Source organism: Aythya fuligula, chromosome 18 (genome assembly GCF_009819795.1).
Source record: "Aythya fuligula isolate bAytFul2 chromosome 18, bAytFul2.pri, whole genome shotgun sequence".
In the NCBI taxonomy this organism is placed as follows: domain Eukaryota; kingdom Metazoa; phylum Chordata; class Aves; order Anseriformes; family Anatidae; genus Aythya; species Aythya fuligula.
Window position 1 is genome coordinate 8,884,088 of NC_045576.1, and position 14,927 is coordinate 8,899,014.

General features: G+C 43.9%; 1 protein-coding gene across 1 annotated transcript in view; it reads right to left on the reverse strand.

Moving 5' to 3' along the window:
* The window catches only part of ABCC3 (ATP binding cassette subfamily C member 3), a 47,497-nt gene extending 33,424 nt beyond the window's left edge, over positions 1-14,073 (reverse strand). Inside the window, exons 1-2 of the mRNA XM_032199793.1 lie at positions 13,991-14,073; positions 237-413 (exon numbers count right to left, since the gene is read on the reverse strand). Coding sequence (XP_032055684.1) covers positions 237-413; positions 13,991-14,020 — 207 coding nt within the window. The 5' untranslated portion in view covers positions 14,021-14,073. The remainder of the gene's footprint in view (positions 1-236; positions 414-13,990) is intronic.
* Between the last annotated feature and the right edge of the window lie 854 nt (positions 14,074-14,927).

Sequence of the window (14,927 nt, forward strand, 5' to 3'; positions counted from 1 at the left end):
GAATAATAAACTCCTCACCCCACACAGAAAGGTGTGCTCGCAGGATTTCCCAACAGATGAGCTATCCTTTCGTATGCCTCCTCAGAAATCTGTACGTGTTTCCTATAAGCAAGTTCCCCCATAAACCAGAAATAATTTTGTTTAAACCCCACCTGCAGTGTTTGCTTTGACACAGAATTAATGCTCATGAACTACAAACTGCAGGTTACTTGCAGAACAATGCAAAGACATCTTACCGTCTTGAACCTGCTCAACACGGAAAGCACGATGTACCCTCTTTTAGAGTGCTTTAGGTAGAGAAGATAAAAGGGTAATGCAGTCCACAGATAAATGCTAGGAATCCATGCTAGGATGGTATTCTGGAAACACGGCGTCAAGTCTGGATTATCAGTGTGTATCGAAAGATTTGAATCCTGGAGAAAAAAAAATGAGACAGTTATTAACAGAGAGGCAGAAGCACTGCCAACTGGAACATCTGCTTGAGGAAGTTGTATCCAGATTCTGCTGGAGTTAGCAAATGGCCTTAGTAAAAGCTATTCCAACAGCTTGTGGTTAATCTGCTATAGTAAAAGGCCTAAATACAGTTATAAATACTGGCAGAAGCTTAAAAAAAAAAAAAAAAAGAGAGAGACTCCTGCCCTCCATCTCAGAGCAGCACACACATTCTGTGGTATACAATTCCATTGTTTGTCTCTTTGCTACGGCTTAGTTACAGGTGATGATATTACAACATTGCTCAGACATTCCCAGCCTGGACTTTGCAGGTGCTAAAGCAGAGTTTTCTCTCAAGGCAAAACCCTAGACTTTGGAACTCATCCAGCAAGAATGTCCAGCATTGGAGAAAACAACCAGATTTAGATCAACGGTATGCCTATCTAGAAAAAAAAAAGCATTTGACTAAAATCTCATCGTTCTTGCTCATATACCTCTAACAATTATTACTTCCTTGTTCTAAACAAAGGTGGCAGGAATGTATTTTACATGCAAGTAGGAATATGGTTTTCTTGACAACATTGCAAGAAATGCTTTCCATCAGTGACCTAGTGCACCATAAATCTCATGCAATTTTTAACGAAGAATTTGAATGCACCACACACAAACGCACAGCTATAAAAGTTCAAACTAAAATAGAAATTTCAGTGTAGTTAAGGGGAGCCTTTTTTTAATCAAATCTACTGGAAATTCACAACTTGCAATTTGCCATCTGACATGTCATCTCCAATGTGGTAGATAATTACTTACTTGCAGGAAATGTAAAATTACTTTCTTGTATCAGTAACAAGCAGATGATAAAACCAAGGCATACTTGAACCACAGATATCTTATCTTTGTGCTAGAATCACTTACTTGTACCTAATTATTTTTGGGTATGAGCTCTCGGTAGAAGCATGTTTCAGTTAAGCCATGCTTCTTCTCCCCACCCCGTACAAACGAAGGGCTGACTATGTCTGAATGTAAATTCTGAAGAAGAATTTCTGAGCCTGCTTTTGTTTACCAGTCCCAAAGAGATGAAATGCTGAAAAACAATGGCTAATATTAGAAGTGAAGAGCCACAGTGTGCTTACAGCCCTTGGATCTTGGCAATGATCTGTCAGAAGGGCCATGCATCACTGCATCCATCCACTTAACACACTTAAGAGGAGCTCCTAAGTACAATGAAACTACAAAAGTCTTGGCAGGTTGCAGGACGGTTTGGCTGAACTCTAACAGTTTTGTCACTCAGTACTTCAGTTTTGGCAGCACTGAAAGACGGATGGCAGAGACCTCTGGAAGCGACAGAGGGTGGCACAAATCCCTTGGCTGTGCATCCCAACTGCACCCTTTAGTGCCATGGGGTCACTATCTCTCCAGCCGAGAAATGGCTCCTTTGAAGGCATACAAGCAAGCACCCAGTGTGGGCCTGGGGAATAAAAACATTTTGATTTCCCTAAACGGGTTTGTCCAGACCTAGGGGAAACCGTTCTTGAATCAACAACACAGAGGCAATTACACTGCAATTCAAATACAAGATCAAAACCAAACAAAACTCCAGCCTCATATTCAAACTATTTCTGTGCTTTCCTCCAGTGAGGCGGTCTCTAAAAGGAAGATGACATTTAAAGAGGACCCACTTTTGGTTCATCATCAAAACACTCTGAATGTGACAAGCCCCCCTAGCAGCTCCCCTGCCTGGGGCAGGAGATGCCCTCAGGAAGTTTGGAGCTGAAGGGCTCTTCAGTTCTAAAGCTGGTACTTATCTACCATTTATTCAATAAAATGCTCACTTCCTCTTTAAATTAAATGTGGTTTTGCAGTGTCTTGAGCATGTTCGCATTCCTGCTCTTTTTGCTTGAAAAAAATCCTGGGAAAATTAAAACTGAAGAACAGCAATAACTGGGCACAGAATAAAACAAGGATTCTATTTACAGGAACATTTGTAGAAAAAAAAAATTAAAAAGCACACTTAATTTAAACCTTTCCTATAAGACCAGGACGCCCAGAAATGGCTTTCTGTCTGACAGCCACCTAGAAGCTGCCCCAGATGTCCATTAACTTCAGACTGAACACAAGCTGACTATTGTATCCAAGACACAGACTGTATGGCTGCCAAGCCATTTAAAGGTTTTCATTAACTCTTATTTCAACTAGGCAAAAGACTTGCATTTTTGAGCATATAAATACAGCTGGCCACAAAACAAAAATTATGTCCTAGAAAAACATCTAAGATTTTGAAATTCAGCTGAATTATCCCTAAGAATGAAAGTGGAACCTTTCCAAAATCATGTGAATGTACAACCAGCACCGACTCCACGACCAACAGGAGCCTCCTGCTTCAGTGCTTGCATGGCACTTGGGAAAGGGAGGTGTGGACCGAAGGAGAAACCTGCAACCAAGGTGGCAGACCTGACTACCTGCTCTTTTGGTAATGCTTTCCCGGGTCCAGTTCCACCCTGAACCTGATCAGTGAGCTTTCCTGGAAGAGATCTGTTTCTGTAAAAAGATCCTCTTTCAATGCATTGGTGTTTTCTGACAGCAGACTCTTTCCATTCTTGCACACAGTAAGAGGGTTTTTGTTAGAAGTCAGTACCTAAAACATTTCAGAAGTGTAATTCCACACCAATTACCTCCTTCCCCTAAAACTCTTGCTAAGACTGGACTGTAGTGAACAATAGTGCCATACCTTTCACCATGATGTGAATAATGATTTGATTTTTTCTTTAATTTTTTCTTTAATCTGGGAATCCAAAAGATGCATTTCTTACCAGACTGCATCTATTTATATATGGAGCTGACAGTTCCACTCTGTGCTATAAATCACCGCATGGAAAGTGTATATCCCAACATCCACTCCAACCCTAGGCAGCTCATTTTTTGTCAGAATACGACACTAAGGCTCAAGACAATCTATCCCAACCAAGCCAACGTTGTTAAATATTGCTAAATACCCTTTAAATCAGCAACCAAGTCATGGAACTCCACCCCTCAGAACAAACACAAGAAGCAAGGGCTGGAGGGGACCAGATCTGACGCCTACCTTTAAGGCTCCTGCCTTAACCTGGCTTTACCTTTTCTTGTTCTGAACTCTGTCCTGGTAAGAAAGGCAAACCAAATGCTGCCTGCATCCCATTCTGACTGAGAATAAAAATGTCCACCTTGGGCTGTCTGGGTTTGAGGTCTTTGAGCTGGCTGCTGAAAGGTCCAACATGCTGAAGTTGGCTAGCACACACATTCCTCAGCTCACAGCTCTGTGCTGTCCCCAGAGCTGCTCACCTCCCTGCGTGCATCACAGCTCTGCCTCAGGGCCCGTTCAGGGAAAACCCACTGGAAACACTTCAAGCAGCTCCACGACACGGGGCTGGGGTGACACAGGGCGAGGGTGAGCCAAGAACCAGCACTTCACATGAGGCACATGCAGGGAAACACCACTTCCTCCGAAAAGTCATCCCAGAGGAACCGTAACAGCTCGCATTTCCACCACAGCTAACTACCAGCAGCCGGCTTCCCCACAGGCAACACAATCTTCACGGCAACAACCTGTGACTCCCACGTGGCTCCTCAACACTACTAAAGAGCTCAGTGGCAACTGTCTGTACGCAGCATTCCCTTGGATGCAGTACCATGGATCCGGGTGGAGGCTCTGCTGGTGGGACAAGCATTACAGAAATCCCAACCTGCTGCACTGAACTGCCTGGAGACACAGCTTGCTTAACCCTGTAACGATACTTGAATGTAACAGCAACATCCATGGGAAAAAGATCAGAGGTGCTCGTTACAGCTTCACAGCAGACAAGGGGTCTCCTGGAGAGTAAAACTTACAGATCAGTGGGGTTTCCTGCTGGCCAGCTACAAATGTCATGGACGTTGCCCCTTGCAGCATCTTTCCGTCATACCCGCCTTCCAGTCACAATCTTTGGATAAACATGACCCTCTGTGCAGCAGGGCTCACATTTAGATGATCAGTTTTAAGTACACGGTCTTGGTTTACAGGACGATGTTCAATAAGGAAAGCCCTGAGCAACATTAAATCTGTTCTAATACTTAATATTTTCTATTACACTTTCCCCTCTGGAAAAGAATACTGCTATTGAAAAGGCCATTTTTAAAACTGGTAATGGCCATAAGGGAAACAACTGTACAGAGCAATGTATCTTGGGCTTCTTGCACATCACCCCTTACAGCTTTCAAAGAAAGAGGAACAAACAGAGCCTAAAGCTGCACTGAAAAACAAGCAGCGAAATTCCTGTCTCTCCCTTTCCCAAGCCCCAATGATGGTATTAATGGAGCATGCTGAGAAAGACCAGTTATGGTTCTGGTCTTGGTTTTAAGTTTAAACCAACTCCTAGTCTACCACAGAAGTTTAAAATAAAAGTGCCTTACACTGGCTTGACCCAGCAAACAGCTGATGCTGCAATAATGCTCCTCATACAGCTTGCAAAGGAAAGCTTCCAAACCCTAGGGAAGACTTATCTTTCGTAAACTCAAGCAGTTATCTTCACTGAATGGATAAATTAATACATGTTTCTCCCTAAGAATACTACAGAGCACAAAGAATTGCAAAAGTGGCAGGAAACACAAATTCATTCTTTATCTGCTGGGAATGTGAAGGCCACTGTGCTGATGTCATTCACACTGTCCCAAGGTTAATATGTGCTGTACCATTGATTCTCTGCTGGTTATCACCAGTCAGTAGGCTATTTAAGATTAAAAATCAGATTAAAAAAAAAAAAAAAAAAAGCTGGCTGCAAAGATACACAGGAAAAGGGAAGTGAATAACTGAAAGTAACAACTCTTCCCTGCAGCAAATGAACATGGAAATAGCTTCTCTTGTAGAAGAGACTGACAGTCAGGACTTCAATGCAGAAAAGACTTCTTACCCTCTTGCCCCTAGATTTATTAAGTATCCTGCCAGTGAATTTCACTTGCACAGCCTGGCAAAAAAATAATTATGGTTTGCTCTTAGCTCTATCGCACGGCATCCTCCCAAACACAAGGACTGCTCTGCAGTTACAGCTCTGAACCACAACACCAAAAAGTATCTGGGCTCAGTCTTAGCTACAGCACAGGCTTCATCTCAGCCCGTGTCTCACCTCCCTCTTCTAGCTGCTGTCCATCCCCTCTGCTTGTTCCCCGCTGGTGAACTCTTCAGGGCAAACTCTAGTAATCGTCTGGGAGCACAATTGCAAACAAGCTCTCTGCTCTACTTCTCCAGAAGGCTTCCAGTTTCAAATGGCCTTTTCAGAGCAAGATCATTCATCTGCATTTCCAAAGGCACAGTTTCACCCTTGCGCAGAGAAAGAGTAACATGCTTCATTAATCCACAGTGACTGCTGCACAACTCAATTCCCTTATGTGATTACAAACAACTCCCCCCCCCCCCTTTAAAACAGGGCAAAAGACAATGACATTCTCCACTGCAACACCAGAGCAACACTTCTTGGAAAGAATATGGGGCTGAAAGTACATGTTTAATAGTATGGCAAGAACCAGAGTGGTTTTTTGTTTACAAAACACACTGCAACACTTATCTACATTTGTGAAGGACAGCATGTGGGACACTGAACTCTCTTTTCCAATGGTAAATTTAGTGGTTTATTTTAAGAGATCAAATAACCTTGCACAAGATTATAGCCTGTACGAGGTAGCTTATGGTTGTGGACTGAACATCCAAAAATCACGGAAGGCCACAGAGGTGGTGGCCTGAGGTGACAGTCACTGGGGGAGACCAAGTCCTGAGGGAATTAAACCCAGCAGCAGGCTGGAGGGCAAGGCCGCACTGGCTGCTAACGAGCTTTAATGCCAAAATGAAGCCTGGCTTATTGCTCCCAGAATTGCCCTAGGCTCACCTAACACAGACGAGCACTCGCACTTTACCTACCTTCTGGGATTAATCTGCATGAACTATACTCATCTCTCAGTCTGCAGACCTACTTATTTCAGTCATTTTTATTCAGAAAAAGAGCAAATGCCACAGTCTTGCCCGAAACCATGACAGTAGTTTCAGTGAGAAAAACCTGGCAAAGCACCGCTACGGGTATCACCATCAGGAAATGAATGCTCTCCCTCAACTACTCTCTCCCCTTCTTCATAAAGGGAAGACTGGCCTTCGGTGTTGTGAAGTCAAAAAATTCAGAGATAAAGAAAAGATGGAATCAGGTGACTACAGAAAAGGAATATGCTAATCACAGAATAAGATCCTGGTACGTTGTCTTACCCCAAACAAATTGAACGCAAAGTTTCTATCCAACACCAGCTGAGCAATGCGAACGTAAAGCTTAAAACTTGATTTTCAACATCTAGAAAACCTGTATTTCTAAACTAATCATGTTTAACTATGATCTATACAAACATCCTACAACTGAACCTGCCCAGGAAGCGCTGATATGAAGAGGAGTGCCATCATTAAAGAATTTCTGTAGGCCAGCAACAGCCCAATTGCAAAATGCTTACAGTAACGACACACCAAATACCCAAACAAGGCAGAACTTGCACACTTTGCCACAAAGAGTCTTAGACACAGAAAGTTATTATTTATTTTTTTTTTTTAGGTCACCAACATTTAAGAGTTACCAACTCTGTAGTGGGACAAGAGAAAAAAAAAAGGGGGGAAAAAAGAAGCAGACAATATAGTGTTGCTACATATGAAGATTGCTAATGGCTACAATTTTCCATTCAACAGAACTTCTGATAGTAAACTAGTTCCCTGGAGAACATATCTTGCTTTTTCAAAGGAAATAAAAAATAAAAGCCTAAAGTTTCTTTTTTTCCTTTTTTTTTTTAATTTTTATTTTTAATGCTTTTTGTTCCACTGCCTGCTCTCACCTCCCATGTCAGTAATAGAAAGATGATATGCAGAATGCGGGGAATTTTTCCCTTTGATTTTTCCATGTTTCCAAATATACATAATAGCAAAGGGAAATGAAAGAGGAAGAAAACTGTGTGTAAGGGGAGGAGGAGATTCTAGAATACATGTAATTCAACTGCGGGGAAAGGAAGAAATGAGGATTATACATTTTTAATTGCATAAACATCAAATGTATTTCTGTATTCTGAGAAATTTTGGAAAAGAAAAATAAGTCATTATTTGTGGAACCAAATGACTTTGAAATTCAGGACACCTCTCGTGAAACATTTTTTCTCCTCCCTCTTCCCTCATTCCTTACCGTGGTCTGATTCAGAGCTTTATGACACCAACACGTGGTATTACTGCAAAGGATCTAAGTTCTGCTGCATTGACTTTGCCCCTCACGCTGCCGTCACGTTAGCACAGGGACGAGGTGTCAGCTCACACAGGCCCAAGACAGAAGCAAGGCTGTTGGTTGTGTAAAAGCATAAATGCGTTCCTCTGGCTGCTTGCCTGCTATGCTGTCCTTCAGCTCTGCCAAATAACGTGTGACTGGATAATGGCCCATCATATTCGCGGCAGTATCAGGAGACAAATGGAGCATTAGCTCACTGGAAAAATCAAAGATCCCATTTAATAGGTTTCTCAAAGGAATTTTTTTTTAAATTAAATTTTAAACAGTAAGAGCCTCTTCATTTTAATATATTACAGATTTACGTGCGCAGAAAGGAAAGGGCTATATCTCCAGTAGCATAGCTCCATTTTAAGGAGCTCCTCAAGTATGCCACGTTTTATTTCAAACATTTTTTCTCAGGAGGCAAACTTTATCGAATTCCTAAGTCCCAGCCACTTCAGCTTGTACGTACCGACTGCGACACTTAAACTAAAAAGTCAGAGCTGTGACCAGGGAGAAACAGCTGTGTCAGAAGCTGATGAACATATCTGACCTTGGGATTTGCTACAGATAGTCTCCTTCTGGGGCTTTAATTCACAGTCAAAGCAAGGGGGGACCTTGCCTCCCTACAACAGGATCCCAGTTCCATACCTGCTCCACCTTGAGGCACCCTCAAGCTTTACTGTGCCACCCCCAAAACCCCACGGAAGGGAAGGACAAGAGGGGCTTTGGGACCAAAATGCCTTCTGGAAGCATCTCCCACAAAGCAGCATGCAGCTGGGCACTAAGGACTGCCCTGATTTTTTGCCCTGTCAGCATGCTGGCTTGAAGGAAATGGCAATCGCCGATTCCCTTTAAAAACATGAGCAATCGCATTCACATATTCCAGTGAAACAAATGTCATTTTTATGAGCTTCATTAATTGGCAACTGCCACTGAGGGACTCCACAAATCCTCGATATTGGCAGCTTTCACTGGCACTAAGTTTTGCTCACAAGTTTCAAATCCAGACTTTTCTCTCCCAGACAGATTCCAATACAGTCTATTACTGTTCATGCACAGATGAATGGTAACAGGTCCCTGCTAATGCTCCAGATCTAATAACAAATATTTATACTTCTCTTGACATTGCAGAATCTGATGCCCATATCCTTTATTAACAGCTTCCATTCAAGTCAGTTCGAGAATGTTAATTATTAAGGATTTAAACATGAGTACTCAATTGCTTTTAAGTTCAGGATGTTACCAACACAGCCACCCTTTGCGAGAGAATAACTTCCCAGACCTGACGTCTGAAGAGACCACTCAAGCCACCTACTTTGATCGCCGACCTAACACGAGACAGAACACAGACGCCCGACACGATAGTTTGTGGAGAGATTTATGTAATTGGGAGCCTGTTATCTGAAAGTGAATGCAGTTAACAAAGATTATGTGCAGGTCTGTGTCATTTTAAAGGATCTATAAACACTGAACTTTCTGTGTTTATTATAGCGTGGCAGAAGGGGAAGCTGATGTACACAGAACAGCCAGTCCGGATGATGCCACCCTACTGCTGAATCCCTCCTCTGCAATGACCTGCTACCACCTTTCGCTTCACTCTGCCTCTGCTGGAACTAGCTGAGCTGAAACAGCAACAGAATAATTGAAATGTTAGGCGTTAGGTTTTATTATTAATTTAGGGCCAGATAACATAAGCTTTTTTGTTTTAATAAACTCGTACACGTGTTACGAGCACGTTGTCTGTCATCTCACTTGCAAGATGTATTTTCCCCTCCTACACCTATTCTAAGTCATCTTGAATTGAAAACAGAAACGTAAGCATGATACATGAGGAAGCAAGAAGAGAAATTATGCAGAGGGGAGAAGAGTGGCACTGTGAACTAACAGGGCAGGAAGCTGCATTTCCAGGGAACAGCATGACATTTAGTCCAAACCCAACCAAATTTCACACAATGATTCAAAGTGAAGGACTATCTGCAAACATAAAGGTTAATGGGGTGCTTGTGTTCGGATATATGAGACTCTCTCAAAGACAAGTCTGAGGTATTGTTTACTTCTGAGAGTTGCTGCAACTTCCTGGTGAATTACTCAAGAGCCTCTGGATGCGCAATGAGACAGCACTCCACGTGGGACAGAAAAAAAAGGAAAAAACAGATGTCAGGATACCAAGACACAAGTAGCTGAGAAATCCAAGCTTTATAGGCTAAGCAAGATCAAAAGAAACAAGCCCAGATCTCACCAACAACTGACTAGAAGCCGTGGTCTCTCACATGAGGTACTTTGTCACTTGTTCTTTTTGTGCTGAAAAAAAATAAGAAAAGAGAAGCTCCTCCTCATGCCTATGCACAGACTTTTTGTAGGTTACAGTGTTAATGCAACCCATCATCCCAACAGTACCCGATACTGCAGAGATGAAGTGGTTTATCCCAACAGCCATAGTGCCTGCTCACACCCAGAGAGTCTGAGCCACAGAAAGACAAGTCTGTAACCTGGAGCACAGTTTGTTTTTCTAAGCTCACGTTGTTTCCTCACCTGCTCAAAACACTCCTGCAGCTGAACTCCCCCTGGGAGACCACCCTGTTCACTTCTGAGAGGAACCACTCATGTCCCACTGCAGCAGAGGACACGAGCAATAAAGCAATAATTCAGCAGTGTCTGCTTCTCCGGTACAGAGATTGTGGGTCACATTAATTGGTGCATCATTCCAGCAGTAAGTATGTGACAATAAAACAGGAGGTAATTGTGAACAATAGTAAATAACACACCCACACAAGATAGTCCATAGGTGTGTGCTATCACATTTGCCGCTTCCCAAAAGGCATTCAGCATGGGAATACAGCTAGGCGGTATCAACAACTAGCTTCTAATTCTCAGGTTAAGTATACAGTGTATTTCTAAGCGTTCAGATTATGAGATTGCTCGTACTGCCTTTTGAAAATAAAATGTTCAGCTTGTTTCTCTTTTATATATAGAATAATCCATATTTGTATGCAGATTGCATGTTCAACAGGTAAAGCAGTAGCTAGAAGCTTTCATAAATTCCTAATGTGACCGAGAGTGTTTTCCTTAGTTTTTCATTTCTAAAATGGGTTGGACAGGAAATTATTTTACCTCTGTGTAAACACAAAAAGCCAGCCCCTCGACATTTCCAGCAAAATTCCCCACCCTGCATCAGGGTGAAGAGTTGAAACCATAACACTTTCGATAAGCCAAAAAACCCAAGATAAGTCAATCATCTCTTAAAGTTGATTCAGCTCAAACTAAATATTTTCATGAGCTAACTCTGAACTGTTTTGTTTTGATTCTGATCTCCTTTTAACAAGAAACTATTGTAGTTGGTTTAAACTCCAAAATGAAGAACTGTTTAAATTGGAAGATTGTGTTTCCTTTCGCTCGAAACAGTTTCAAAACTGACACCAGTATGCCATTCAGCTTCCAAAAATATTCAGTTTATTTGGCAAAATATGGGGAAAGAGTTGAAGTTCACCAGCTATGAAAAAGTGAGCATTTAAACTAGTTCACATTTTATCAAAGCCTTGATCTGAACTGCAAGGCTGAACACCATTAGTTTATGTGCACAGGCTGCACAGGCCAGCAACTGCCTTTCACCCTGATCTCCCCTTTTAAAGTGTACAGCTGAGCGGAAACCCCCAACTTTTGTGGACATCAAGATGCCTGCTTTTTTTATTGAACATTTGTGCATTTGCAAAGCAAATTGTTTCAAGATGACTGCAGGGTCATCTTCATGACCATCACTTACAACCTCTCTCATAACATCAGTTCACAGCGTACACCTCCTGTTAATAGGGAATATGCCCCTGGCTGCTGAAAATAGGGTATAAGACTCTTGGCTACTGAGTCCAGTTTGCTGGTCACTGGGTCACCTCTTCCATCCCACAAAGTTATTGGGAAGCATTTTTAAAAACAATTGGGCAGATGGAAGGTTGTTCTGACTCTAAACAACTCCAGACCAAGTATTTTGCCCGTTATTCATCACTGACTTACTATCTCATAACTAATGACAATGTTGACACTGCAGGGCAACAAGAAATCAAAGCTTCCTTCCCTAGAAACTCTTCCCCACAGTCCAAAAGCCACGTACATAGAATAAGATTGGGAGAAACCAAAAGTTAAGTTTGACAAAACACATTTCCATTACTGGAGTAACTGGAAAAAAAGACCATGTCTTTGAAGTATGAAATCACAGTAAGCTGAAGAGTAATAGTGTTCATCAGCCAGCAGAATATTTTATCAAAAGAAGGCAACAGATCCTGTTGAATCTCAAGAGACTACTGGACTTTGATGTAAGAGTGTTTGGGTGGACTTAGCCAGAAGAGTCTTGCCAGCCTTAAGACCTAAAAGAAAAGCTGGACACTGCTCACGACCTAGTAACTCATAACCTTGCTCCTACGGCAAGCACTGAAGGGACAGGTTCCGCATTCAGGTGAATGGCACTCCTCAAAGAAAGGGAAAGTATTTCATTTCCTTGTTTGAGGTACGCTGCTCTTCACTTTTCAACCAGTCTCTCTTTATTCTTTAGTAGTAATTTATGTTTATGTATAAGCATGTGATAATTACACAAGTTTCTAGAGAGCCTTGTAACACACCTGACACCTTCCTTTATACATTTGGATAGAAAATGCATTCCTCTGCTAATCCAAACTACCAAATTTCAGCCATGTTCCAGATTAACTGCTGTTAATCATATTGGCGCTATTACTTCTAGCAAGACAGAAGGTATATATTTTTAATCACTATTTATGTTTTGTTAAATTTATTCAGATCTCATCATCATTTAGGCTATACAGAAGTGTTCATTAATTAAACCCCCTTATCTGGATTACCTTTATATTACTTTCTGTAAATTTTGTGTTGAAAAGCCTTGGCAATGTTACAAAAAAGATAAACTATCTGAGCGTAACATACAACAGACACAGCACAGCAAAGTAACAGTGCTGCACAAGGCAATGAACCAAAGTACTAAAAAGCCTGCATAACTGCTGGAACATTTTACATTACTGTATCAATAAATAGTTATCAAAAGTTTTCAGCACCAATAGAAGTTGAAGCAAGCCTTCCTTGAGAAGCTAAGGCAAACTTCTCCTTGTAGTCAATAGCTAGCAAGCAGTGTTGGTCTGTTTGTGCTTGTTCCTGTTTTATAAGTGTTTATAGTAGAAATAAGAGCTGAAAATACTTGTTTGAGCAAGCTTATCCGCCAAGCACTGTAGCAGTGAGCGCGCAGAGTGCTTGGCAAGGAAATATGAGATTGAACAAAAAATGTAACCAATGGCTCAGGACCTAAGCCCTCTTTTTAAAATGCAATGTTGACAGAGATTTTAACAGATAATTAGTTATCTGAAGACAAAGCCCAGCATTAAGTCCGCACAGCCAACTGCTTGTTGCTCTTGTGTTGCTCTTTAATACCTTCCTAGCAGTTACTAAGAAGAGCTTCATCACCAGCCACTCCTCCTCATTCCTGCTGGTCTTTTGTTGGAAAAAATCCCTCTCGAGTTAAGTCAACGTAAGACAAACTAACATGCAAAAAAACATGATTTATTGAAAGGCAGCTCCAAGTTCTCCACACATGCTCAAGTCCCCATGACTTCGTAAGGTCTGCCTGCACGGAACAGGAGAGAAACAACAGCACGCTGTTACTGTACCGCGGAGCAACGCTGCACCGAGCACTTGCAGCAGCCAGCACGCACACACGGCTACAGCAGCACTTTCCAAACTTTCCTGCTTGCAGCCCCAACACCTGCTCCAAGCCCCTTTCCAAAGGGCTGAAGGCTCCAGTCTCTAACTCAAGCCACCACCAGCCTTGGGACCAGCCTCAGCTGCCAGGAGCCCACCACCCGCCAGCAACGGGGCGCTTGGCAGGCAGCACTCTGATGGACATCAGCAATGCCAGCACAGGACCCTCGGAGAAAGCAACGATCGGGGACATCACTATGAAGCCCAGCTGTTGGCAGAGCTGCAAAACAGATTCGCACCCCTTCAACGGAGCCCAAACGAGAGAGCTGTGACCAGCCCCAGCGCTGGGCAAACTCGGCAGGGCAAGCCCACGGAGAGGGGCTGCTGAGGATGCAAAGAGGATGCACGAAAGTCCCGTTAGGACCCTCCAGGGAGTGCTGCCCACCCTCAGCGGGGACCTCCGAGCCTTGGGGGCACAACGCCCGCTTCCCCGGGGGAGCCCCCCTCTCTCCTCAGGGGGGCTGCTGCCAGCCCGGCCCCCGCCCTGCTCCTCTCCTCGGAGCGCCGGGCGCGCTGCTTACCCAGAAGCGGGACCCGCAGAACACCTCCATGGCCACGGCAAGGGGAACCGAGCCTCTCCTCCTCCTTCTCCTCCTCCAGGCCCACGCCGGGCAGCGGGAGAAGCCGGCTCCGGCCTCTCCAGGGCGGGCCGGGGCTCGCCGGGCCCGCACCTCCCCGCCCCCGGCCCGCCCTCGCTCCCTCCCTGGCGGCGGCGGCAGGCGCCATGGCCTCGCCCCGCTGCCATCGGCCCCTCAGGACGGGAGGCGCCGGGCCGGCCTTTATCGCCTCGGCGAGGCTGCCTCAGGCACCCCTCTGTAGCCATTAGGGCCGGGGAGAAGGTGCCAGGTCTCCCCTCGTGGGCATGTGGCTCTGGGCACTGAAAGGCAGGCGGTGCTGCCAGTGTGGGGCTTCTTGCTCTGTGAGGGTGGCTTCCCCATGGAAGGATCAATCCCCTAGGAAGACGTTTTCCTTGCTCTGTGCCACCTGTGGAGATAAATAGGGTCTGCTCTTGGAGGGGGACATTGGCAATTCCCACATAGCAGGCAGAGAGAGGGCTGAGGGGCTTGCACATGTCCCTGGTCACCTAGAGATGTCTGCTGGCGTCCTGGGTTTGAGGCTGTCCATGTCCAACCATCCAAGCTGCTCAGACCAACATTTACATCTCGGAGACACTCAGTGTCTTTCCTCTAGAAGGGATTGACGTGTGGTTACCTCAGCAGCACCACAGATGTGAAGAGAGAGCAGCAAACCCAGGCCCAAGACCTGTGCTTCCCCGGCACAGCCCCTGCCACACAGCTCTGAAACCAAGGGTGCTGGACAAGAAAGAACAGATGGCTGTTCATAAACAGTGGTGTACCTTGAGTCATGGATGTCTGGAATCTCAGGAAAATGGCCTTAGTTCCCTATTAGTTCCCTATTTTTTCTGTTTATTTTTTTTTTATTTTTTTTTTTATTTTA